At 49.4% G+C, this 27,479-nt stretch overlaps 1 protein-coding gene across 1 annotated transcript in view; it reads left to right on the forward strand.

Annotated features, from left to right (window-relative positions):
- The window catches only part of SH2D4B (SH2 domain containing 4B), a 61,473-nt gene that overhangs the window by 28,076 nt on the left and 5,918 nt on the right, over positions 1 to 27,479 (forward strand). The window contains exons 5-6 of the mRNA XM_043596735.1: positions 2,412 to 2,536; positions 26,612 to 26,832. Of these exons, the coding sequence (XP_043452670.1) occupies positions 2,412 to 2,536; positions 26,612 to 26,832 (346 nt within the window). The remainder of the gene's footprint in view (positions 1 to 2,411; positions 2,537 to 26,611; positions 26,833 to 27,479) is intronic.

Consider the following 27,479-nt stretch of genomic DNA (forward strand, 5'->3'; position numbering starts at 1 on the left):
GTTGGAGATTTCTAGTAGCCCCGGAGCTCTGGGAGTCTTAACATTTTGGGTCTAGCAGTCCTTTGAGAATCTAAAGAAAGCTGCGTACAGTCTTGCTTCCAAAATGTGCATATGAACATACCCCAAAATGTCTGCATATAATTTCAAGCTCTTCAGGGTCTACAGATACCGGGTTAAGAACTGGTAATATAAGACCTCGAATGGGTTAAATATGGTCCAGCAGCTTGGAAACCAGTGTTGGCTGCTGTTTCTAACCGCAGGTGGCGCTGGTGCATCCTGGGTTCTGATACGGGGTTTGCAGGTGAGTGTGCTTGAGTGCAGGGGGGCGGTCATCTGAGGAGTGCTTTGGCAAGGACACTTAAGTGACTGCCCATGCTCGCCAGACCCACGGTCAAGAGGTTGCCTGGAGCGTCTCCTTAGACCAGCCCCAAGGTTGGTCCCCGCACGTCCATCACTGCTGAGCAGCTCCTGCCCCGGTGAGGGTGGACAGTGAGTGTTTGCTGCTTCCCCGAACCACAGTTAATTTGCAGGACAGTCCATTCACTCCCAAATGACAGTGGCTTGTCTGAGTTTTGCTTTAATTGGGATTTAGGATTATTCATAACCCCCTTCTCCCTCTCCCCGCCATCTAGGGAGAGCTGACCACGTCTGCATTTCTCCTTTCCTTCCTCCCCTTCCTCCCTCCCTTCCTTGTCATTTATGATTCACAAACCAGGAAGTTTAAAAAGAAATATGGAAAAAGACAGACTTCCATTCCTGCCTCCACCTACTTGGTTTTCCCGTGCCCCGTGGGTGGGAGCACTGTTCTTAGTTTATGTGTGCCTGCCCACTTCTGTCGTGTAGTTGCTGACGTGAAAAGTCATAAAAAGTCCTAGCCCAGTCTCTCTCTCTCTCTTTTTTTTTTATAAGAAAAGGTTGCATGCTGTATACATGGCTCTGCTTTTCACATCAATTCTTAGCTATTCATTTATTTTTATTAAGTTTTCTTTTTTTAAAAATATTTTTAAGTAATCTCTACACCCAACATGGGGCTCAAACTCACAACCTGGAGATGAAGAGTCACATGCTCCCCTGAGCCATCCAGTGCCTCTATTTAGTTTTTTCTTTCTTCCTTTCTTCCTTTCTTCCTTTCTTTCTTCCTTCCTTCCTTCCTTCTTTCTTTCTTTTTCTTTCAGTGAGAGAGAGAGAGACAGAGAGAGCGAGAGAGAGAGCGTGCATGATGAGGGAGGGACACAGAGAGAGGGAGGGAGAGAATCCCAAGTAGGTTCCATTCTGTCAGTGCAGATCCGATGTAGGGCTTGATCCCGTGACCCTGGGATCATGATCCTGAGCCAGAAGCGAGAGTCAGACCCTTAACCCACTCAGCCACCCAGGTGCTCCTAGTTTCCTTTCTTATAGTTACGTCGTATTCTACTCCATAGATGTGCTAGAAGTTAATTATCAAAAACTACTGGTGGACATTAGAGTTGTTTGAAATCTTTGGTTATTACCAACAGTGCCCTTAAAGAATAGCCTTGGGGCGCCTGGGTGGCGCAGTCGGTTAAGCGTCCGACTTCAGCCAGGTCACGATCTCGTGGTCCGGGAGTTCGAGCCCCGCGTCGGGCTCTGGGCTGATGGCTCAGAGCCTGGAGCCTGTTTCCGATTCTGTGTCTCCCTCTCTCTCTGCCCCTCCCCCGTTCATGCTCTGTCTCTCTCTGTCCCAAAAATAAATAAACGTTGAAAAAAAAAAAAAGAATAGCCTTGTAGACACTCATCTGACACACGGCGGCCACAGGCGGGAGGCCTATGAGCGGCCGGGAAAATGCCTTTTCTTTCTCTCAGACATCTCCTCCTGTCCTCTTTTCTTTTCTTTTTTTTTTTTTTTAAATTTTTTTTTTCAACGTTTATTTATTTTTCGGACAGAGAGAGACAGAGCATGAACGGGGGAGGGGCAGAGAGAGAGGGAGACACAGAATCGGAAACAGGCTCCAGGCTCCAAGCCATCAGCCCAGAGCCTGACGCGGGGCTCAAACTCCCGGACCGCGAGATCATGACCTGGCTGAAGTCGGACGCTTAACTGACTGCGCCACCCAGGCGCCCCTCCTGTCCTCTTTTCCATTCCCACCTGTGTGGCTTTTTTTCGAACCAAGTGACAACAGTTCTCTTTGGGGAAAAGTAATAACAGCTGGTACGTTATAATCTGCAAAGTGCCTTCAAGCACCTGGACTCATTTAATTGTCTCCACAGGCGTGAGTGTGGGCATCGTGCTTATTCATCTCATAGCGGCCCCCCCTCCTCTCCCCTCCTCTCCCCTCCTCTCCCCTCCTCTCCCCTCCTCTCCCCTCCTCTCCCCTCCTCCTCCTTCTCCCTGCTCTTCTGGTCCCCTCCCCCTCCCTCCCTGACTTTCCACATCCCTGCTGTCTTCTCAGCAGGACTTGGGAGCGCCCACGGAGACCTGTCTCCAGGGAAGTCATAGTCCGCTGGTTTAAGGAGGAGCAGCTGCCTCGCCGAGCCGGCTTTGAGAGGAACACCAAATCCATCGCCCCCTGGTTCCATGGTAGGATGGCTTTCCGGGCCCCTGGGGTGGATAATTTCCACGTGTCCACCTCTCTCTGGGGTTGGCAGGAGGTCCTGAAGGACTGCGGTCATCAGGGCTAGTGGAGGACTTTGGACTCTGCTACTTTCACGCTACCCCCACAAAGACTGGCCGGTCTCCCAGGGTTAAGGATTGGCTGTCCTGCGTCGTCTGGGTGAGAGTGGAGTGGAGAGAGGTCCCGTGGCTGTCCTCTGTTTGCTCATTGAATGTGCTGCGTTCAAGCCACAGGTTGTGATTTCCCCAGGGCCTGAGCTGAATTACTGAGTGGCCTTCATCAAGGCCCTCAGGGACCAAGGCAGACATGTACGAGCAGGGGTCCAGGACACGGAAGGCACCAGGGATTTCTAATGTGCGTTCCCCTCTCTCTGCTGGGGAGGGATGACCACGATCTTGCTCACTGCTTTCACTCACAGACTCCTTGACCATCGGGGCCTCCTCAGAGGTGTCTTCTCTATACACCCAAGCGTGAGCTCTCCGTGAGCTCTCACTGCACCGTGAGCTCCTGGTAGGCAGGGCCCACATCTCGTCGTCTAAGCCTGCATCCCAGATGCCGGCCATAGGCTGGCACACAGCAGGCTCTGAACAAGTACTTGTTGCTGAGATGACAGAATGGCTGAATGAAGAGGTCAGGGCCACCCAAGCATAGAACATGAGAGCGGGAAGCCTCCCTGGAAGTGTCTCATTCCTCATTTTACAGATAAGGAGACAGGTCCAGGTCAGGGAGAACATTTTCATAATGTCACCAACAGACTGGTAAGGTTCAAGAACACATCTCAAGCTCATGACCCCGTCCAGTGATCTGAACCTGTAGAGGCCTCAGACAGGGAAACAGGATTGTGATTTCAGCAGAGACTTGCTACAGTGAAATAAGAGTGGCTACTGGCCATCAGACTCTTCTGTATCAGTTAGCTGTTGCTACATAACAAATCACCCCAAAACTCAGTAGTTGAAAACAAATAAGCATTTATTATTTATTCATACTTTTTAAAAAATGTTTGTTTATTTTTGAGAGAGAGAGTGCACGAGTAGTGGAGGGACAGAGAGAGAGAGAGAGACAGAATCTGAAGCAGGCTTCAGCCTCCGAACTGTTAGCACAGAGCCCGATGCTGAGCTGGAACCCATAAGCCATGAGACCGTGACCTGAGCCGAAGTCGGATGCTTAACCGAATGAGCCACCCAGGCACCCCAATTTATTCATAAGTTTCTGAATCAACTAGGCAGTTCTTCTGGAATGGGCCAGGCTCAGATGATCTGAGCTGAGCTTGCTTGTGTGTCCCCAGACAGCAGGCTGGTCTCCTGGGTGCTGGCTTATCCGGGATAGACTTGACCGAGACCTCTCCTCTCTGCTCCATGTGGTGTCATATTCTCCAGCAGCCTGGCCAGACTGTCAGGTTTCTCTGGATGAGTTGTCTCCTGGCCTTGCTCCCTGAGTCTTCCCTCCCTTGTCAGCACTGAGCCGAGGTTTGCCTGAGAGCTGCTCTGGTCAGAATTGATCTCACCTGCCACAGTTAGCATCCATCAGACCCTTACCTGCCTTTGTTGCACTTCTGCCTGCTTCCTGGGAGCTTGGCCAACCTCCCCTTGGCCTGTGTGCCCTCTTGCGGTGTGAATTGCCAACCTGCTTCCTGGCCAGCTTCCATGTGTTCTCAATTCCATCCGGATGTAGACATGACCCCAGTGTCATGATGGGCACTAGAGACCGTGGGATCTCAAGGGCTACTAGGGAGGCCCTCACAGGCAAGCTGTGGGCATGGCTCCAGCTCCAGGAAAGACAGCTGGAGTGAAATCATGCAGACATCATGCAGGGGCGAGCAAGGCCACGTACGCCTTCATCCCCATCTTCAAGAGCCTAAAGAACTTGTGAACTCCTAAGTATAGGCAGTCACAACATTACAGATGGGGTGAACTGTAGCATTTTTCAGGGACTGTCCCAGGTCATAAAGGTCACAGAGGCACCATCCAGTTCATGCAAGAGTATCTTCAGTGGTCTGCCTGTTTCACTCTGACCCCTCTACAATTTATCATTCACACAGCATCCTGAGAATATTTTAAACATAAGTCAGATCCTGTCACTCCCCTGCTTAATACCCATTGCTTACTTCCCTTTATACTTGCAATGAACTTCAAACTTCATGCTGGGGCCTGCAGGTCCCCAGATGATGGGTCTTGCTTCCTGCTTCAGCCTTATACCACAATTCTCCCCTTGTCCACCTTGCTTCCACAGCTCTGGCATTTTTCTTCTTCAGACAAGCCATTTTCTACCCCAGGCCCTTTGCACTTGCTTTTAATCTGTTTGGTATTGCTCGTTTCCTAGCTTTTTTTGCATGGATGATGCATTCTTATTTCTCATCTCAAATATCCCCTTTTCCCAAAAGGCCCTTTCCTGAATCCTTACCTAGAGCAGCCTTTGTCAATTTCTCTCACTTTACTACACTTATCTCTTTAAGAGTGCTCCCTCGGGACTCCTGGGTGGCTCAGTCAGTTAAGCGTCTGACTCTTGATTTCAGCTTAGGTCATGATCTCACCCTTTGTGAGTTTGACCCCCATGTCGGGCTCTGCTTTGTTGGCACAGATTCTCGGTCTCCCTCTCCCCCTCTCTGTCTCTCTCAGAAAAATAAATAAACATTAAAAAAAAAAGAGTGCTCACCCAATTGATATTTATCTTGTTGTTTGCTTTTGTGTATTCTCCTCCCTTAACAAAAGCCTGTGAAACTAAGGACCTTATTCATTTTCCCTGGATGCCTGCCATAGTAAGTGTCCATAGAAAGAATAGAAGAAGGTGGAAGTGAAGTGTCAGTTTAGATCCCAGTCTTTCTGGTCCCCATGAACAGCCATTGCTTCTGTGCACTGGGCCCTGGTGGGTGTGTGGGTCCCCTCAGGGTCTGATGAGTGAGGTTAAGCTAGAGCCATCTGCTTGTAGACGCCTTCCTTCTCCAGGCCTCCACTTATCCAACAGAAGGATGGAGAGGCTCTTTATGGCCCAGAAAGAAGGGAGTCAACATTCACAGGTGACTGAGCGACCCGTCCTCGAAGCCGGTCCTGGGGGATGCCCTGCCTGTCACTCCCAGTTTTGTGTCCCTGTAGCCCTAAGAGAGCTTGAATCATTGTTTTCCTTTTCATTTATCCATTGGGATCATGGAAACACAACGGTAGCGTCTCAGGCACCTGTGTGGTGCAGCTCAGGAGTTCTGTGGAGATGGGGCTTTGCAGGGGCCCTGCATGCTTGTGGCAGCCAGCAGAGAAGGCATGACACAGGGACTCCAATTGATCTCTAGCTTTATTTTCTCTCCTGATGGAAAAAACGTAATTTTTGTATTGTCACAGGACAAACAGAGCCATGATTTAGGTCTCGTAATTTATGTAACTGATTTCATGTTCTTTTGACAGTTCTATCATAAAGTATGTGAGAAAGTTGCTAATACACAGACCGGAGCTATTTAGTGACAGAGTTTTTATTTGATCTGTGACAGAATGGAAGAAAAAGGCTCATGTATGGAGGGTGGCCGACCGTCTTTGCTTGGAGAGGACTGAGTCATGTTCTAAGATGATAGCCTTTCCTCAGTTTCAGTGTTCAAATGTTCCATCATCTTTTATGAATTGGTGGTGACAGTAAACAGTAGTTATTTTTATATATTGCCTTTGCTCAGAAGAGTAAAAAATGTAGCAGCCCCATGCTGGTTTCCAAACTCTCGAGAGTACCTTTGCTCATACCTAAAATCCCAAAGCCTGGAATGACCGGTGTGGTCCAACTTCTGCCCCAACGTAGGCGTTTCCTGACAGCATCTCTGAGAGCCTCCCCTGTACCAAACCTTCCAGAGATGGCGCTACTGACCGTAGTGTGCCCAGACAGCCTGCACCCATTTAATTGTTAGGGAGACTTTGCCCCAGGTTGGCTGGGGGCTCTGCCTTCAACTGGTCTTGGCAGACATCTTAGCGGGGGCGGCTCCGCTCCCTGTATCTCCCATGCTCCTCCTGGGGACCGGCAGGCTGGCCCACGCACGCTCTTCTCAGGGACCAGAGACCAAGTGGCATTCTTGGCTTGTGAATCTAGTCTTGGAAGCGGGACGCTATTGCCCTCATCTCACACCATTGGCCACGTTATGTCCCAGGGTTCAGGGGTGGAAAAATATATTCTACTTCTTTCCTGTGAGGAAGACAAGGAGGGGAGGAGAATTTGAGTCAATAATGTCATCTGTTACAATCCCAATGTAAGTCTTTTCTTTTCTGGGTAGAACAGTCCTAGTTAATTTAGCTGGGTTTTAGATGCGGGTTAAAAATGACCACCGTGATTTCTAGTTCCTTCCCTTCCCTCAAACACATCCGGTTGTGTTGTGGGGTATACAGTCCAAAGAGCAATGTGGACAAGGAGTCTGAAGCTATGGGGCCCACTCTAGAACCTAGCAGCTCTGTGACCTTGGGCGTGTCCTTTATTTATTTATTTATTTATTTATTTATTTATTTATTATTTTTTAAATGTTTATTTTTGAGAAAGAAAGAAAGACAGAGCATGAAAGGAAGAGGGACAGAGAGAGAGGGAGACACAGAATCTGAAGCAGGCTCCAGGCTCTGAGCTGTCAGCACAGAGCCCGACATGGGGCTGGAACTCACGAACCGTGACATCACGACCTGAGCCGAAGTCGGACGCTTAACCGACTGAGCCACCCAACAGCCCCTGGGTGTGTCCTTTAAATGCCCATCTATGAAATTGGGATTTTCACATCGATTTCACGGGACTTAGGAAGAGAAGCCAACAAATGTGCTTTGTCCGCCATAACGAGCCCTATCGGTGTGAGTGCTGATGTCTCTCCGAGTCTGAGGTGGGCCACCAGAGACCCCACCCCCTCTGGGAAACAGAGTGTATATGGAGGTGGGGGGTTGGGAGAGGACTCAGGACAAGAAGGGGAGGGGAGGAGAACTGGCTTCCTGTTGGGACCAAGGGGTTCTCAATAGTCTCCTCTGTTAAAAAGAGAAAGTGGTAAAGTTATTCCTTGGTTCTCCTTCGTTCATTGTTATGTTCCAGGGTTGTAAGAGAGCCTTGTAGTTATACAAAAATACTCCTGAGAAAAGCTACTGCATATGAGCTTGGCTTGGAGGAGAAAAATCTATTTTTGGACTTCAACATGTATCTAAAATTATTAAGAGCATCCTCTGTCTGCACATTGGCTCAGTCAGACCCCGTTTCCCTTTCTGTGCTTTACCTGTAGGAAAACAGTCACAACGTGAGCCACGATGTATTGTCTTGGCGGCCGCCCGCTGGCCGTCTTGCAGGTTGACCTTAGGACTTGGTGGGCAATCGGCAGTGGCTGATGTAGTTGGTTTGGTAAACTACTCCCACAAGACCCTTCTCAGGGCCTGGGGGCGGACCTTGAACACAGCCTCACCTGCATGCGGGTGGGGTGTTACTGTCATGGCTTTTTTGACCTTCACCAGGGAGGAGGTATTCCCCATCCATGTGGACAGACGGTGCAGTCTGCAGGGTGCCCAGCAGTCGGGGGTGGCTTTCCACGCAAAGCTTGAGCTACCCAGTGGAACGGGCACTGCTTCCTACCTTTCCACACTGTGACTCCCAGAGCTGCAGGGTTCTAGGATGGGCCCAAACCTTTAGACTCCTTGTTCACCTTGATCTTTTTTTTTTTTTTAATGTTTATTTTTTGAGAGAGAGCGAGAGAGCAAGCTAGCAGTGGGGGAGGGGCAGAGAGAGAGAGGAAGACACAGAATCCCAAGCAGGCTCCAGGCTCGGAGCTGTCAGCGCAGAGCCCAACTCGTGGCTTGAACTCATGAGCTGTGAGATCATGACCTGAGCTGAAGTCGGACGCTTAGCCAACAGAGCCATCCAGGCGCCCCTACCTTGCTCTTGATTACAACGCTTCCAAATGTATTTGAAGGAAGGGAAGGAAATAGAAGTCATTGTCACATGTAGCGATTACCTGGGGGAATGTCGGTCTTGGAAAAGAGAACCTGTGGTGTGGGATGGATGGGGGAACAGAGCCGCCACTTCTTGATCTCAAGTTCTGTCTTTTTTGTTAATTTTTTTTTTAACGTTTATTTATTTATTTATTTATTTATTTAAAAAAAATTTTTTTTCTCAACGTTTATTTTTTAATTTTTGGGACAGAGAGAGAGAGAGAGCATGAACGGGGGAGGGGCAGAGAGAGAGGGAGACACAGAATGGGAAACAGGCTCCAGTCTCCAGTCTCTGAGCCATCAGCCCAGAGCCTGACGCGGGGCTCGAACTCACGGACTGCGAGATCGTGACCTGGCTGAAGTCGGAGGCTTAACCGACTGCGCCACCCAGGCGCCCCTAACGTTTATTTATTTTTGACACAGAGAGAGACAGAGCATGAACGGGGGAGGGGCAGAGAGAGGGAGACACAGAATCTGAAACAGGCTCCAGGCTCTGAGCTGTCAGCACAGAGCCCGGATGCGGGGCTCGAACTCACAGACCGCGAGATCATGACCTGAGCCGAAGTCGGCCGTTTAACCGACTGAGCCACCCAGGTGCCCCTCAAGTTCTGTCTTTTTTTTTTTTTTCAACGTTTTTTAATTTTTATTTTTGGGACAGAGAGAGACAGAGCATGAACGGGGGAGGGGCAGAGAGAGAGGGAGACACAGAATCGGAAACAGGCTCCAGGCTCCCAGCCATCAACCCAGAGCCCGACGCGGGGCTCGAACTCCCGGACCGCGAGATCGTGACCTGGCTGAAGTCGGACGCTTAACCGACTGCGCCACCCAGGCGCCCCTCAAGTTCTGTCTTGAGAGGAGGAGATTATTAAAGGGGATACGACCGGAGCTGGGGGCTAAGCGTTTGGAAGGGATACGTTTCACTTCGGTACAAGAAAGAACTTTTTGGTGGCTACAGCTTACCACCGGGCAGTCTGGATGGCTAGTGGACTCACCGAATGGGAGAATGGGGACCTTTACGCTTTCTGTCCTTTGTGTCCGGGATACAATGTGATTCTGAGCGCATGTTTTGCTGGCATCACCTGAGGACCATGGGCTCTGCTCCTGCTGAGGCTCCAGAACTTTCTCTGGTGGTTGGGAGCATTGGAAACTATGGCCAGGGCACGGGGCTGGCCACTAGTGGGCGCTTGGGAGTCTGCGGCCTGAGGATGAAGGTTGTTCTTCCCAAGACTGTTGGCTTCTTCCCCTTCCTCATTTCTCTATTGCTGGTGGCGTTACTGGTCCAGGAGCCGAGGCACTGGCAGTGGTGACCCCTTCTGGATGGTTTTCAGGAGTCCTGCAGCTGAAAGGCGGACCCACCAGGTGTCCTGCAGGGAGGCAGCCCTCTGTGAGGTGGGAAGGATTATGCCTGGAAGGCAGAGGCCGAGTGGGAATGGAGCGTAGACTCAGTTCCTCCAACTGCATGCACTGGGAGGTCCCTTCTTCTCTGAGCTGCATGGAAGGACTTGGTTGGCTGACCAGCGCTGATCATCGGCGATCCCTCCAGCATGATGGTTGCATGTGGCTGTTTAGACATATGGGGGTGGGGGTGGGGGGTGGATGTGCACCGTCTCACAGGCGCTCTCAACTGCTCTTGACCCAGTCATGGTTCACTTTTTACAGGTGACCATACTGAGGCCCGGAGAGCTTGAGAAACCAACCCCTGTCACCCAGCAGGAATCACAGGAGCTGTAGGGCTTCTGGATCCTGGCCCTTCCTACTCCATTTTGGCGGTCCCTTAAATACACTGTTACCCAGGGAGGGAGATCGGGGCCTAGAAGTGTTCCCTCTGGATTCACTATCCCTTACTGTATATTCATTTGAACCTCTTTTAGATGCTGCCCGGGTTCTTTATTTTTAAATCTCACGCCTGCTCGTTCTGTGACCTTGTGGAGTGGAGATGCCACTGGTCTCCTGGCCCAGCTGGAGGGAAATCTGGCAATGCCCTGTTTGGCCTTTGGGATCACTCTCAGAAGCTAGCTTTTCTGGGGCCGAGATGGAGAGAGTGAACCAGCCCAGGCCCCGTCCTTGCTGTCCAAGATCCGTGGGAGGACAGGGAACCGTGGTGAGGTTTGGAACCTGCAGCCAGAATGAGGGACTTGGGCAGCTGTGGACCCAGACACGAAATCCATGCTAAGCTTGGAATAGCCGAAGACACCGGCAGGTGCAGAAAGTAGTAATATCCACTTTGTAGTTGTGTTATGAGGATTAAGTTATAATATTTATAAAGTGTTTAGAACATTCCTGGCATACAAGAAATGCTTCCATTTGTTACCTGGAATAAATAAACACGGTAGCCTTTGGAGATGCATATCATGATTTGAATATGTAAATGGTGGCCTCACACCCTGAGGCGATGCTTCTGCTGTCAAGGAAGTGAAGAAAAAGATGACATCAAATGACTGTGCTTAAAAGGAAGACTATGCTGTTTAGCCTTCCCACCCCCAAAAAGCGAAAGTCTGGATTTTCTTACGTTATGAACATGATCCCCTCTTTCAATGTTGTTTGAAAGCTGTGAGGGTAACACACGGGGTCATTTGGAAGGATGGTTGGCTTGTCACAGATCCATCATGTCAAAGTTAGATTGCTAGTTCCCCGCTGCCCAGCAGAATGTGGAATGGAAATTTCCCACCAACTCGGATCCCAAATGCAAACATTTCCAAAGAGGAAAAAAGTAGGTCAGTTGACCTACTTTCCTCTTAAGCTCTTGCTTAAGCTGTTCCAACTAAGAAATAAAGGGATCTTTTTCCTTTTTTCAAAGAAAGGTTGTGCGCTGGCTGTAAAGTCTCAAAAAAGGAAAAAAAAAAAAATTACAAAGAAGAGCAACGCTAATTTTCGCTTTGGGAAAGCGTAGATTGTAAATGGCATTTTCAAGGTCTTAACTCTTTCCTTTCGGCCGTCTGTCATTCTGTGTTTTTGATTTCGGCCTTTTGTGTCTTGTCTACCTCACACGTTTATTTTGGCTCTTTTCCGGCCATCTTTACTTTCTGATCCACAGGTGGGGGTGACTAAAATGTGTGGGCAGGGACAGGGCTAGGGCATCTAGTTGGATTTGAGAGGACTGAATTTTTGTTTTCTTTCTGGATTAAAAAAAAAAGCACAGAGTAACAATAAACCATGATTTCTGTTGATGTAATTGATTTAATATTCTCCTGACAGTCCCGTCGTATTTCTGGTGTTCCCCAAAGATCCCTCCTATCTTCCTAACTCTGGGAAGTGCCTATCATAGGTTAGACCCTTCTTCAACTCCAGCAAGCTATTTTGGGACTTTCTTTGCTCCAGGCTCTGTAGTCTATCTAGTTTCTCACCTGTTTCCAGCCCCAAGTTCATCCCAGCCCTGGCACCCACGGCCACTGCTCAGCCCAGAGCATCAGCTGTGCATTTTCCTGAGGGCAGGCGTGGGGTTGAGAAGGAAAATTTAGAGCGAGGGGCACAGCTGCTGTCTTGAAACCACCAACGTCCCCTAACCTGTTGAAGGCCTCAAGGTCAGGATGTGAAGTACATGGTGAAAGGCACAAGGTGCTGACTTTGATTCAGTCTGGTGAACTTTGCAGCACTTAGCTGTCTGGACGCGGAATAAGCTATCTCTGGGAGTCGCGAGCACCCAGTGCTGGGGTGTGTAAACAGAGGCCAGACAGCCCTTCGGTCAAAATAGCGAGCCTGTGGATTGTCCAGTCTGATGGGGATTAGGTCTTATCACATGACATTTCCCCCCTAGCCTGCCCACTGTTAGTTATTCTGTCTCTGCTTACCTGAGAAACAAATAACGGTGGCTTTGGCATTTGCTGGAGAATCAAGTCTAGTCTCAACTACAATAGTAGTTGAGAAGACTTTCTGGAAATGAAGATTCATTAATATTTATGCTTAATTATTAAAAGTTTATCGGACTCAAATTAACTTCTGTCTAGTGATTAAGTTCTTTATGGATTTACATGCCTGAGCATTTGCTTACAGGTTTCATTTCAACTCAGGATGCTGCTTTTGGGTGTTGTGATTCACACCCCGTCTCACCAGCCTCCAGGGGTGCACAGGGCGGGAGGGTGGCCCCTACCCCTGCGACAGCCTAGAAATGCTTCCTGGAGGAGAACAGCATGGCTTGCATATGCAATCAACGTATGGTTTCTCCTGTAATCGACACAAATGTGCCGCCCCTGCAGACAGTGGGGCATTGCCAACATTTGTGCAGTCGGGATGTAGGTGTCAGTGTCCAGAGAAAATGCAGTTCCCTTGCTTTTCTACATTTTCTCCCATATCCTGAACTTCTCATCACCTCCTTTTCCTTTCTGGGTAGTAGGGAAAAAATAAACTCTAGTCCATTTTTGGTTAACTTTGTCCTACTCAGTGGAGTCGTCTTTTTTAGTTAAACTGCCTTTTGGGGGAGATGAGGTCTTTGGGGTTTTCTCTCCCCACCCCCTTGCTTCTCTGCAAGGGGGCATGGGGGTGTTTGGGGCTTCTCTCCAGGGTGAGGAGGTGGTCAGGGGCAGGGCTGCAGGGCAGATGTTCAGACTTCGTCTTGCATGAGGGTATGTGGCTGAGGCGACCAGAGAGGCAGAAACCTGGGTGTCTGCTTCCGAGCCCTGTATGCCGTATGGGGCTGTGTCTATCTGGAGCACACCAAAGTCCCTCTTGGATTGGTGGCACCCCCGGAAAGGAGGCACTTTTTTTTTTTTTAAGTTTATTTATTTTGAGAGAGAGCTGGGGGAAAGAGAGAATCCCAAGCAGGCTCTGCACTGTTAGCACAGAGCCTGACACGGGGCTCGAACTCACGAACCGTGAGATCATGACCTGAGCCGAAACCAAGAGTCAGTGCTTAGGTGACTGAGGCCCCCAGGCGCCCCTGGAGAGGGGCACTTCACCTTGTACTGGTCCTCAGGTGTGCGTGCACTGGTTGCTATCCACAGGGGTGTGGTTGGTTAGCCTCCCCTGTGGCGTCACGCTGGCTTTGATGTTGTAACAGATCATTTATTAAGTTTTTGCTTTGTGCTGGCTATTGCAGGTAAGCATGGAACAGCCGGTGTTTCATTTAGTCCTCCCACAACTCTCTGGAAGAACTGGTAATACTGGCCGTGAGGCAGGTGCACAGTGTTTAAAGTATGCTGGCTTCTCGCTCACATTCGTTAATTTATTTAAGCCTTGTAACATCGCATGTGTGCTTCCGCTAGCATTAGCCTCCTTTCGCAGACGAGGAAGCTAAGGCACAGAGAACGGAGGCCACGTGCATGAGGCCCACTGTTTGTAACGGGGGGCAGTGGGGTTCAAACCCCAGCGGTCCATGCTCGGATCTGTGATGCAAAACAGCCTTGTTGCCATTTCACAGTTAAGTAACTGCCTGGGGCATGCAGTACTCAGGGAGCTAGTTCCCTGCCCAGTCCAGAATGTCTCCTTGAGCAGGGAGAGATGGCTCTTCCGTTAGGAGACACCAGCGTCTCTGGGTCGTGGGGTGAACTGTTTCAGCTGCCATGCCTTATTCTTGGCGAGGCAAGTGTCTGCTGTTTCCTAGGCCTCCCTCCCACAGAATTCCTGAAGGGTGCCCTCCAAGTCTCCTACAGTCTGCAAAGTCCTCACGCAATAAATAGAGCGAAACTGGGAATTGTCAGTGTTTGGAATTACCCAATTACCTGGGCAGGGGCACGAGGAGGCAGGCTCCCTGCGTAAGGCATTTGCATAATTAATTTATTGATTGTTACTATTAGGTTGCTGTTGTGTGCTAGGCACATGCTAAGTACAGAGCATGTGGTGGTGAATGAAACTGACAACTTCCCTGCCCTCACAGAACTTACATTCATTTGCAAGTAACAGAAAAAAATCAAACTGATAGAATCAAAGAGAGGATTTATTTGCTTATATGACTGAAAAATCCAAAGATATGTCTAGCTTCAGGCTTTGCTTGATCCAGGGAGCTTAGGTTGGCCTGGCCTTTCTCCATCTCTCAGCTCTGTTGCTCTACATGTTGTTTTCATTCCCAAGCAATGCATCAGCCTGTGGTTGCATGCCCGCTTTTGCTGAGTTTGAAATCCAGGAGACACAGGGCATGGTTTTCTCTCAATACTCTGAATACTAGTCCCCATATCCTGCCTTGTTGGGTCTGCTTTGGTCACATGCTCACTCCTGACTCCAGTCCCTATGGTCAGAGGCATGAGACCTCTGATTGGCTAGGCTTGAGTCACATGACCGTACCTGGCATGGAAGAGAGTCCATCCCACTGCAACTGCATAGACATGAATGAGAGGGTGTGGCTTTCTAAAAGAAGGTCCACGATCCCTTGCCAGAAGAAGGGCAACTGGTCCTGAGTGGGCAAGACTGATGGATGTCTATCATAGAGAGGAAAAAAAAAAACCTGTCCTCTGTCCTAGTGAAACTGTCCGTCCAGTCAGCAAGACCGGCATGAATCAAATAATAGATTTATGCTTCCAGTTGAAGTTAGCGCTACACAGGATCCTTGGGTAGCCAGGTTGAGAGGTCATTTTGCTGGGTGGTTGCAACCCTCTGTCACCAACAGTGGCATTAGTGATTTGAACCTGGCATGTCAGCTTGGAGCAGGCAGTCATGGGTGTGGGATACTGCCTCTTGTGCATGGCTGTATCTGGAACCAAGAAGCTCATCCGCTGAAACCCTTGTCTCAGCAGTTCGCTATGGTTAAATTTCATTTGGAGGTATAAAAAATGAAGGCATGCGAGCTCCTTTATCACAATCTCTGTGGCTTTAGGATGCTTTAAGAAACTGTTGAGAATGAAGAGCTTAACAATTCCAGCCTCTTTAATGATGCCGTCTGGAAAGTATGGCAATAAGAAAGGAAAGTCACAAAAATGAGTGAGAAATAGCTAACCCGTCATGGAGGAGTTGCCGGCCGGTGAGGCGTAGCTATAGTGAAAGCTGTAAGAAATATGCACGTCAGATAAATTGAGACCCATAAAAAGTAAACCCGTCGTGTCTGGCCCTGCTGCATTTCTTTCTTTCCAGAGAGAAACCCTAACAGAGAAATAAAAGGAGCTCATTTGGTTACCCAGGTGCAATTCAGAGCTAATGATTTCAGGGAATGGGCATGGAGGTGGAGGAGGGGCTGGGAACTGAATCCCGGGCCGGCTTTAGAATTTGCTAACATGTGGATTTTTGGGTCCCTTATAGCTGAGCGTCTTTTGAAGCTGTGCCTTCCCTTTCCTGGGGCTGCCACAGTTAGCACCGGTGGGATAAATATTTTGATAGCAACTTGAAGTTGTTGGCAGGTTTGAGAGCATCTGCATGGGATGCAGGGAGATGATTAGGTGAGGCATCAGGGAGAAGGCACGGGGATGCACGGGGATTCGTGCTCTGTGCAGTAAGAAGGGAGTCGGGAGCTGCTGGCTGCACCTCGCGGGGGTGCTGGGTGCAGACGCCTGCCTGCCTGCCATATTAATGGGTATTGGGACAGGAATAGCAAGCCTTGCCTTAAGCCTTGACTTCTTGGCTGGCCATCCTCCCCTCCTGCGTTCCTAGCTTCTCAACCGTCAGGGGGCAGCCGCCCTGGAAGGCTTAGGTTCCCTGACGTTGGCCCTGGCTTTTTCTGCCGAGGCCCAGCAGAGGGCGCTGTAGTTGCCTTTGACGCCCAAAGCCCAGAGGAGCCCTGGACTATTTTTGCTCTAACTTTTGTTGTTATTGTCAATGAGAGATCTGTCGGGTCTGTCTCCATGTCAGTGGTTCTCAACTTACCAGGGGTGATTGTACCCCAGGGAAGAGCTGATAGTGTCTAAAGGCATATTTGGTTGTCACAACTGCAAGGTGCTGTTGGCATCCAGCGGGTAGAGGTCAGGGATGCTGTTATACATCCTACAATGCATTCTGCAGACCCTTATCTGGCTCAAAATGTCAACAGTGCCAGGTTGAGAAACCCTGGTCTACCTATAGATTTATGTGAACCTCTCTACCAAGCTTTTTAATTGTTGCTGGAAAGACCTACAAGTGTAACTTCTTTAAAAAAAAAGTTTTTTTAAATGTTTATTTATTTTTGGGAGATAGAGAGGCAGAGTGCAAGCAGGGGAGGGGCAGAGAGAGGGAGAGACACAGAATCCAAAGCAGGCTCCAGGCTCTGAGCTGTCAGCAGAGAGCCGGATGCGGGGCTCAAACTCACCAACCTGCGAGATCATGACCTGAGCCGCTGTCTGACGCCCAACAGACTGAGCCACCCAGGTGCCCCTACTTCTTTTTAGAAATGATCTTACCTCATCAGGACCTCCATTCTGCTAATGCCTGAAAAAAACCCCTTAAAATTTCCGGTTCCTCTGGTTTAAGAGTCTCTTTCAGTTTACCTCGGTTACTTTCTAGCAACTATTCAACCTTAATTTTAAACTCAAAGTTCTGCTTCTCCCTTCTCATGGGGTCTCTCCAACATCACTCCTTCCCCCCAAGTAGTGTCTGAGTGTAAGGGCAGCTTGTGGCTTGGGAGGAAGCCAAAGAAAGGCCGTGGTTGGTTGCTCATCTCTGGACTTTGTTCTCTGCTTTTAGGGGTCCCCTTCCCCGCGCTGATTATCCCCTAAACTTGACTTGGCTGTACCTTGACTCTTGCTGGGGCTTCTGAATTTTAACAACTGACATCAATTAGCTGTTAGTGAAGACCATCCACCCCAAAGCCTAAGTTCGGGGGTCACCTTGCCTCTTTTCTGGGCTCTGCTCTTTTTTTTTTTTTTTTTAAGTTGATTTATTTTGAGAGAGGGAGGGACGGAGAGAGAGAGAGAGAGCGAGTGTGCGTGTGCAAATGGGGGAGGGGCAGAGAGAGAGGGAGAGAGAGGCAATCCCAAGCAGACTCTGCACTGTCAGTGCACAGCCTGACTCTGGTCTGGAGCTCACCAACCCGGAGATCATGACCTGAGCTAAAGTCTGATGCTTAATGGACTGAGCCACCCAGGCGCCCCTGGGCTACACTCTTAATGACGATTATTTTTTCAAAAAACCCTTAGTCCTAAAGGTTCATTTCACTGGCTCCCTCTTCCCTCTCTTGTCCTCACAGTTTATGATCATTATGGAAAGGAACAAGGCTGTCCCTTATTGTTTTATTTTCTTACTCTCCTTTATTTTTCACTCACATTCCCATTCCTCCTCAATAAGCAGCCTCTCTGATAATACTGTGTATCTGTTCAAACGGTTCTTGTATATATATTGTATATATATATCACCCGAGGGGGGTTACTCTGCTCTTTATTTTCTTTTTTTCTCATGGTAGCGTTGACCTTGGTGCTTTTCTGTGGCTAGTTTTTATGTGAAATTAGTTTGCCTGAACATTTCAAGTGAAACAAGAGCCTGGAGAGTTGTTTTGGACTTTGCAGAGCCTCCTGTTCTATTAGTTTTGTGAAGTGCTCACAAATAGGGCAGCTTGCCTCTCCGGAGTAGCTCGGCTCTGTTCCCCTCCCCCCACGTGGGTCTGGACTTTCTCCTTCTTTCTTTTCTTTTGTCCTACCCGGCTCAATTTTTATGCCACTCCCAGTGGTCGAAGGTGGCTCTGGAGGGTGTCACCATGGGCCTCTTGCACTTCCCCAGGATTGCAGAAGGCAAATCCTTCCCAAGTTTTGACTGCTGTTCTTAAGTTAGCCTCCTGCTTTCCAGTGAGTTCCTGTTGACTGCTCTCGGGTCCATTGGTCACTCTTGCTTCTCTCTTCTTCCTGTGGAAACACCTGGTATGGTGAAGGTCTTGTGTTGACTATTTGTTCCCACCACTGTTTGTATGTGGGGTTCATGGGACCACCTTGCTACCTAGTTCTGTTGTAAACATAGCCCATGGACTTTTGGTTTCGTCTTTACTTGTCCTGCTTCTTCTTATTTGGGGATTTGGGCAGATTGGAAAATGATGTTGCTGCCATCACAGATTCTACCTTGTCCTACCCTGTGCTTACGTACATTTGCCTGAAAGCTGAGGTAAATCATTCTTGTTCCTCACTCTGTCTCACCGAGCATCTGTTACGAGAGCCATGCTGTTCCTGTCTCTGGCCTATTATTTCTAATTGCTGCACAGTATTCCTCAGGGTGAATCTACCTGGTTTTGCTCATCCACTCTGAGTCATGGACACCCTGATTGCCCCCAACTTACCAGCACCACAGATCAGTCTAAGAACCAATTACGTCTCTTGGCGCCAGATGCTTATGGACCTGTGTGACGATTTCTTTAGAATATATCTCAGTAATGGAATTGTTGGGCCAGAGGGTATACATGCAGTTAATTTGACTAGGGGTACCAGTGGCTCTCCAGAAGGCTGATCCGGCCCCTATTGCCAGCAGCCAAATGTGAGAGTTGCTCTAGCCCCATGTTCCAGATCCCACACCAGAATGCGGTAGAGGTCCTTGGTCCCCTCCACGATTCACAGGAACTTGGGGAGGCTGGCAGACATGATCATCAGGCTCTTCTGTCTCCAAATACATCATTCTGCCCTAATTGTGGCTCTATTATGTGGGCAAAATTGGGGTACGGGGGGATATTCTACTTTCTCAATATCTGTGGGGTGCAGGAACATGAGTGGGGTCCCTCCCTTTAGTCCTTCATCCCCTCTGTCCCACCCCAGCCCAGGAAAAGCTCTTTCCCATCTGGCAGAGACTTCTCATAGGACCTATCCCATGTCCTCTCTAGAGTAGGTCAGTTAAATTGTGTTCAGACCTCCAAGTATTACTTTAAATACAGAGGAAGTTTCTAGAATGTAAAAATCACTTTTTACCTTTTTGCCAATCCTGGCTTGCAAGACTGTTTACACTCTAGCTCGGCGAGTCTCAAACCTGGCTGCCAGTTGGAATTACCTGAGAAGATTGTAAACATGACCGATGCTTGTTGTTCCCAAAGTGACTGACACAAGACTCAGTCAGAGTGGGCCAGGGTTGAGAACCATGCTCTAGAGACTCAAAGCAGCCAACACTGACATTTAAAGCTCATTAGCGATTCTTTTTTTCCTAGGTGATAACCTCCCCATCCCTCAAAGGACATTGACCGACTTTGAATGAATGTCATAGCATAATGTGTGGGGAGGTACAGAGCAATGATATTTAAATACTTAAAATATTCAATGTGGAATATACGTGGTGTGTGCACGTACAGATGTGAAGGGCGTGAAGGGGGAGCTTCAGCAGCGGGGACACGACCAATCCTGGAAGCACCTGTGTGCTCGTCCCCAGGCCAGCCCCTGCTCCTGTGATCTGTCGCCTGAATATTTTCTCCATCAGCTCTTTGCTTCATTTCTTATTTCTATGTTAATCTCCAAACACCGTAGTGTTTAGCTTTGTGAGCTTTTCCATTTAATATAAACGGAACTATAGTGGCGTTATTTTTTAGTTATTAGCTGGCTTCACGCTTCATTGAAAAAAACTTTTCTCTCATTGCATTTTTCCATCTCCGTTGTTTGGAGGTTATACCGCTCTCAGTGCTCGTCTTTCAGTGGTTGGTTTAGAGGATTTAACATTCATATTTCACGTATCCTAAAGTTGATGTATATCGTTACCCTCTTCCTAAACACACAGAATTTTTATTTATTTTTAATGTTTATTTATCTATTTTGAGAGAGAGTGGGCACACGAGAGAGGGCGTGAGTGGGGGAGGAGCGGAGAGAGAGGGAGAGACAGAGAATCCCAAGCCGGCTCCGTGCTGTCAGCGCAGAGCCCAACTCGGGGCTCGGTCATGAACGGTGCGCTCATGACCTGAGCCGAAAACAAGAGTTGGAAGCTTAACTGACTGAGCCACCCAGCTGCCCCTATTTTTGTTTTTTATTATTTTTTGAAGTTTTATTTATTTAGGTAATCTGTATACTCAACATGGAGTTTGAACTCACGACCCCAAGATCAGGAGTCGCGTGCTCTTCCGACTGAGCCAGCCAGGTACCCCCTAAACACATAGATTTTTTGAAGTCCAGCATTTCTACTCTCAACTGATCAGATGTTGTCAACATTACAGTTCTATATTTTTTTAAACCCTCCACTATCCATTATTAGTATTAGTTTGTAAGTCAACATATACTGTTAACTTACCTGTGATATCTGTCCTCATCATGCCTTCTAGCCTCTCAGATGGTCTATCCAGGATCCAATTTCTTCTACCTGAAGTACGTCCTTTAGAATATCCCTAATTGTCAATTTTCTCAACTTTTTTTTTTTTTTCAGAAGATGCCTTTATTTCGTCCTCCTTGAAAGATAGTTTCATTAAACACTGTTATTTTTTTTCTCAGCGCACTGAAAATATTATCCCATTGTCCTCTGGCTTCTACTGTTGCAACTGAGGAGTTAACCAACAGTCTAATTGTTCATTCTTTGTAGACAATCAGCCTTTTTCTCTGGTTGACAAAATGAGACGTTAAGTGGCTTTGTGCAGTTTCCCTGTGATGTGTCTGTGATGAATCACTCTTAAATATTGCCTCCTCTCCATTCTCCTCACCGGTCTTCTCTGGGATCCAGATCATACACGTGCTAGATCTTTCCGTCCATCTGCTGTGTCTCTTCCTGTCCTGAGACTTAAATTAGGCTTCTCTTAGGTTGCATTTTTATAAATGTGCCATGGACTCGTTCTTCTTAGTCTTCGCTGTGACTCTTCCCTCATTTTATCCCTCCTTCTCCCCTTTTACCTCACCACCTCGGCTTACGGCCACGGAATCTACCCAGCCCCCAAGGCCTGCTTCTCATCCCCCTTCGTTGCCTCTTTGAGGCCTGCCCTGACTTTTCTACAGGCCACATTAGTCTCCTCCTTCTTGTGCCTTTCACAGCCCTTACTGTCCTCTGCATGAGATAACATGGTGTAGAGCAAAGAGTACTAGACTTGGAGTCTGAGGACCTGAGTTCAAATTCTGACTCCGCCATTTAATAGCTCTGTGGCCTTGGGGAAGTCCCTTTTCTTGCTGACCCTCAGTGTCCTCAGTTATGAAGTGATGATAATTGGGATGGTAGGAAGACCGAAGGAGATGAGGCCCACTGAGGCCCCAGATGGTGTCCCATGCTGGCTGTGACATGAGGCTTTTCATGTAACCCCCGATGTGTCCTTTTGCCCCCCTGCTTCAATATAGAAGCCATTTCTGGCAGACTAGTGGTCTGGGAGCTAGATTCCAGTGCTGTAGCTATGGAAATGTAGCTATGAAGAAATGCTTAGATGAAGGAGCCCTCATTGCATTGAGATCGCTAGCTTGTGTGCCTATAATTCATGCCCCCTGAGGCCATTTTTTTATCCTTGAACATTCTCATATTCTTCTTCTGCTTAGGGAACACCAGTCGTTTCTCATTGCCCTCAGAATTAGGTCCAGAATCCTTCTAATGGTCTGGGGAGCGCATGGGAGCTTGGCCCCTGCCGACCTCTGTGTATGTTGTCACCACCCATCTCCTACGTTGGCCTCCTCTCCTGCCATGAAGACTCATGTGCTAATCCCTTTTGCAAAACAGATACTTGCCTCACCCCTCTGTTTTAACCCTTCTGGTCTTAGTCTAACTGTCACTTCTGCCCCTGGCACCAGAGCTGGGTGGGGTGCTTCCCCTGGGTGCTCCCATAGCACCCGTGGCCTTGATCACCACTGGTTACGGTGAGCCTTTTCTTTAAAAAAAAAAAAGAAAAAAAAAACACAATAAAATAGAAAAATTCTGCCAATCTCTACTTCTGTCCAGAGTCAAAACTTCTGGGAGGCAGGAACTGTTTCTCATTCAGTGCTGACTCCCAGGTGCTAAGCATGGGGCTTGGCTCCTAGAGAGTGCTTAATACATACTTATTAAAGGGAGGAAGGGGAGAAATTACAGGAAACGCTACATTTCTCATCGTTGGTGGGTGAGAATTGGCTCAGAAGGGATCTACAGTTGCAGTCTCCAGTGACCATTCCAGAACAGGTGCTGTGGGGCCTTGGCCATGCCCCTCAGCCAGCCTTGGTCACTGGCTGAGGCCGAAAGTTCCCGTGATCCCTGGGGAGCACTGTGCTCGCTCCCCAGTCAGAAGGGGTGAGGTGAAGCTCTCCCTTCTTCCTCAGCCAAGAGGTTGTGGAGTGTTTAGAAGGGGCAGAGGTGGGATGGGTTGGGGTATGGTTAGTGCTTAGGATCAGTACACTTGGCTTAGAGGCCATCCAGGGAGAGAGAGAGGGAGATGGGGAGGGCAGGGTGAACGGGGCAGGAAAATGTGACAGCTTCTCCTTGTAAGTGTCCCTCGGGGCTCCCAGCCACTAATTCTCTTGGGGGTCAGGTTTGCTGTGAAATGGCCGGTGCCGTCCTAAACGATGAAGCTGTACTCCTTTTGGTCTTGGGTCCAGATACAATTTTGATTTCTAGGTTAAGTATCCAAGAGCGGGGCAGGTCTCACAGATGTTTACTATTCCAGACACCCGGAAGAGTCTGCGGGGGGAGGGGGGGAGGTGGTGATGGCAGTGCAGGCTGGGGCCCAGGGACCCGAGCAGTCCCCACCAGAAGAAGTCCTCCTCAGCAGCCTCAGTCTGGGGGGATTGGGTGCTTGGGCAGCACAGCCTGGCAGCACGATGACCAAGGCTGCTACCAGCACAAGGTGACATCCAGTCTTGGCACACACGAGCAGCACCCTTGGTGTGGCCAGGACAAACTAGTTACGTGTATTAGACGGCCATTGCGGAGGTGCCTGGTGGCTCAGGCGGTTAAGTGGTTGAGTGTCTGACTCTTCATTTTGGCTCAGCCCGTTCGGTGTGAGATCGAGCCCCGCGTTGTGCTCTACACGGAGCATGGAGCCTGCTTGGGATTTTCTCTGCCTCTCCCTCTGCCCCTCCCCTGCTTGCATGCATTCTTTTTTTATATAAAAAAAAAATTAGATGGCCATTGTGTTCTCAGCCACTGTGGTAAGCACGTTCACACATTAATTTAATGTAGGCTCGAGCAACCTTAAGACGTAGATAGTATTAGTGCGACTGCTTAATAGATGAGGACGCCACCCTGGGTTTCAGAAGCTTAAGTAACCTGCCCAAGGCCACCTGTTGAACAAGTCCCTGAGCTGTGGTGTTAGTCCACGCTCTGGATTACTGCTTCGGACAAGCCCCCCAGCATTCCAGGTCCTTGGGGCACAGACATCAGCTTCTGTGTCAGTGTGGGGCTTCTGGGAAGCAGAAGTGCCAGGGATTTACTGGAAGAAATGCCCATGAAGGATAAAGGGGAGAGGGAGCAGGAGAAGGTGGGGAGTCTTCAGACAGTGGTGCAAGGAGGGAGGGAGGGAGCGAGGGAAGGAGGGGCGGTTGGGGGAGGAGCCTGCTACTGGAGCGCAGCTCAGGGCAAGTCTTGCTCGGGCTGATGGGAAACCCCAGAGCAAGGACTGCTCACTCAGAAGTCCTGCACTGGGTGGGCACGGTGGCTCCAGTACCCTTGTGCTCAGTCATAGAAACCTCTGTGCTCTGAGGCAAGGGCGCCCAGTCTTTTTTCTCTTTTGATGTTTATTTTACTTTTGAGAGAGAGAGAGAGAGAGAGAGAGAGAGAGAGAGAGAGAGCGAGCAGGGGAGGGGCAGAGAGAGAGGGACAGAGGACCTGAAGCGGGCTCTGCGCTGACAGCAGAGAGCCCAGTGCAGGGCTCGAACTCACGAACTGTGGGATCATGACCTGGGCTGAAACTAGGAGTTGGATGCTTAACTGACTGAGCCACCCAGATGCCCCAAGGGCACTCGGTCTTGTACCCTCTGTGCCAGAAGCAGCCTGGGGAGAATATGCTTCAGCGGTGCGTCCTGAGCAGCAGCTGGAGGCTGTCAGTCCAGACATCGTTTGCAGCGGAGTCCGTCCTGAGGGTCCCATGGTTGCCACAGGCTCTATCCTTGAGCCGTTCACAGCCTGTTTCCTAGTGTACTATAGCCTCTGGGCAGGGCGTTATGAAAGCTCGAAGGTGGGTATCCCGTGCAGCCTCCCGGTGTAGAAATGATTTCCTGATAGGGTTGAGCAGATTGCGCACTGAGTAAAGCGAACTTGCCAAGAGGGCTAGTTGTGGGCAGGAGGGACTGAAATGCAGAAACGAGAGCTTGGCCATTTGGGTCCAGATGGGCACCGTTTTCAAATTCTACCGCTCAGAGGGACATCTTTTTCTATCTTGCACAGAGGCAGAGTGTAAGTGATCACCAGCTTGTGCTTCCCAGGAGAGAAGAGACATCCTTCATTGAGGATTTGGGGTCCGCTGGGACAAAGGGGGCTGGGCTGGGGCTGAGGCTTCTGCACAAGGGGGGCTGGAGGTCAGCAGCCAGTAATGGCTCATGAGGGAGTGAGTGAATGAGCCTAGAGAGGTGGGTGAGATGGGGTCCCGGAGCCCAGTGCCTGTCATTGCTGAGCCTGGACTCTGCTGGATTTCAGAGGGGCTATTCAAAGGTTTTAGATGGCAGAGAGACATGACATTGTCCTTTTGGTCTTACTGGTCACTTTCGGGCGGTAAAAAGTCGAGTCCTATTCAAGTTTGATTGTTCAGTCTCCTACTCCATGTAACACTTCTCTCCTCTCCCAGTTTCCAGTCTGGGCTGGGCTTTAGCTTTAGGTGTGGGGAATGGGGTTGGGGGTGACATTTGCTGGTCTCTCGTCCTCCTGAGCCGGCTCTATACTGTCTCACTTTCTTCCCCACCCCAGCTACCTTTAGGGTCTAGGTCCTCTGATACTGGGGCAGGGAGGTGGGTGAGGGACTGTGCTGAGTCTTATGACAGATTCCAGGTGGGCCATTTTGGCCCTCTTTTGGCTGTCATTGCTTCCCCGGCCGAAGGCACTAATGCCCTCCCTGGGGGTAGGGGACAGCCCCAGGGTGCACCCTCCTGCCTACGAGGGGTTTGTGTGCGATTCTTCAGGTGTCCTGTGGCAGAAGGGCTCACTACTTCCTTCCCTTCCTCTCTCTCTTCCTAATTTCCTACTTCTATAGCCTGGTTGGGGAGAGGGTGGCTCACTTGATTGCCTCTTGATAAGTCCTGGGCAAGGAGGAAAGAGGTGGCCCCCATTTGTGTTGGCTGTCTTTAAAAGGGGGACAGGTGACAGTGTGATTGCCTCTATGTCCTCTGCTTTGGGCACAAGGAAAGTCTGGCCAGATGACCTATAAGTAGGAGAGTGATGGTGGTGTGTGTGTGTGGGGGGGAGGGGAACACTACAGGAAAGTGCAATATTGAAAGCGGTACCAGGGTGCAGCGTGGGACAAGTCACAAGTCCCTGGGTCACAGGGATGAACAGCCCAGCTGCCTTCTACCCCTTGGCTATGTCACTGCCGTAAATGATCCCACTGAATGTATGCAGCGGGTGAACAGGTGGGCGTGTGAACAAGACAGTGTGCTCCTCCTCTCCCCCGAAATAACAGAGGACAACAGCAGCCAACATGTCCCCAGTTGTTCTCGATTTACGAAAGGCTTTCACGAACTTTATCTGACTTGAAAGTTGTGAGGTGCCCTTGAAGTGGTCGGATTAAGATGATCACTTAAACGTCGAAGGACACCGCAGAAGTTGAGGGGTTGGCTGAACATCCTGTAGCCCGGGTGAAGGCAGGGGTCAGTAGGTAATCTAGGTTTTCTGGCTCCTGCCCTCTTCCCACTGCCCTGCCCTCAGAGGCGGACCCACTGGACGCATGGCTTCCTGTGCTCTATCCCTGAGTGCAGCTCCCTAAAAGCCCTGCTGGAGATAGCCACTGGCGAATACTCGACTCCAGGGCCAGACCGCCTTTCATACTGTGGTGAAAGCACATTGTGAAGGACTGTAGAAAATTTTGTCCTTTGAGCTGTTTGCCTGGTGTCCGCAGGTGGATGGAGGAAGCCCTCTTTCTTCTTAAGAGGACGTGCTGTGTTCAGGCGCTCATTCACGGGTACAGGAAAGGTAACTGGGGTAGTAATCGTAAGTCCCTACAGTGTTGTTATCAAAGCAGGACTCTTATGTGTAATTGATAGATGCTATAATCCTGGCTCATTGCTAATTCTTTGCTTACCCAGTTAATCCAAGTTAGTGTGGCATAATTTGGAGGAAAGAATGCTAAACTCAGGTCCTAGTAGGAATTCTGCCCAGACAGCTTGTTCTGGGCCAAGGTGAGCCCACTGTGGAATGAGGCAAGTACCTGAGCCCCCCGCAGCCTCCCTTCCTGACACCCTTGAAGGAGGATGAGGGGCAGGGATGAGTGGAGGAGAGTGGCAGGGGAAGGTTTGCTGAACCTATGGCCTTTTTTCCCCCCCTCTTTTAAACCAGGAATTATTAGCCGAGAAGATGCAGAAGATCTCCTTGAGAACATGACAGAGGGAGCATTTTTGGTCCGGGTCAGTGAGAAAATCTGGGGTTATACCCTCTCCTATCGCCTGCAGAAAGGGTTCAAGCACTTTCTTGTGGATGCCTCTGGAGATTTTTACAGCTTCCTGGGAGTGGACCCCAATCGCCATGCAACGCTCACTGATCTCATTGATTTCCACAAGGTATCCCTCGTAGGGGTGCTGGTTGAGAGATGGGACTGGTAGAAACTTGAGCTGAAGGAGAGCCAGGTTGTAGGTGTTCTAAGAGAGGAGGTGGAGAGGGAGCACGCAGCCCCCAAAGGTCTGTAGGATCACAGGAACATGGAACATTGGGGTGGAAGAGAGTACAGTTGTCTAGACAGGCTCTGGGACCTTCTCTTTTTCTCTCTGGCTTACCCCCTGACTGATACAGGCACCTGATCCCTAGCGTCTTCTCACCTCGAGTAGCTGAGGGCTTCCTACTGTCAACACTTAGGAGCTGGTTGACTCACCTTCAGTCCAAACCTGCATCTCACCTACAACTCATCCCTAGGATGTCCTGCTTGAGAACATTCTAGGCAGGTCTCTGGCAGCTCTGTAGGGTTAGCTGAAGCCTAGCTGTCAGCCCCGTGGTTTGAGAAGCTTTTCTAGTAGAGTTACCATGTCTCTTGTTCCAACTACAGCTTTACCACTTGGTATGTGTATGACCTTGGGTAGGTTCCTTAGCCCTCCCTGAACCTGAGTTTCCTAACCAGGCAAATGGATATAAATAGTACTTAGTTCAGATCCCATGACCATTAGATGAGGCAGTGTACATAACAGTGCTCTGTAACTGGGAAGCGGTATGGAAG

Source organism: Prionailurus bengalensis, chromosome D2 (assembly GCF_016509475.1).
Source record: "Prionailurus bengalensis isolate Pbe53 chromosome D2, Fcat_Pben_1.1_paternal_pri, whole genome shotgun sequence".
Classification (NCBI taxonomy): Eukaryota; Metazoa; Chordata; class Mammalia; order Carnivora; family Felidae; genus Prionailurus; species Prionailurus bengalensis.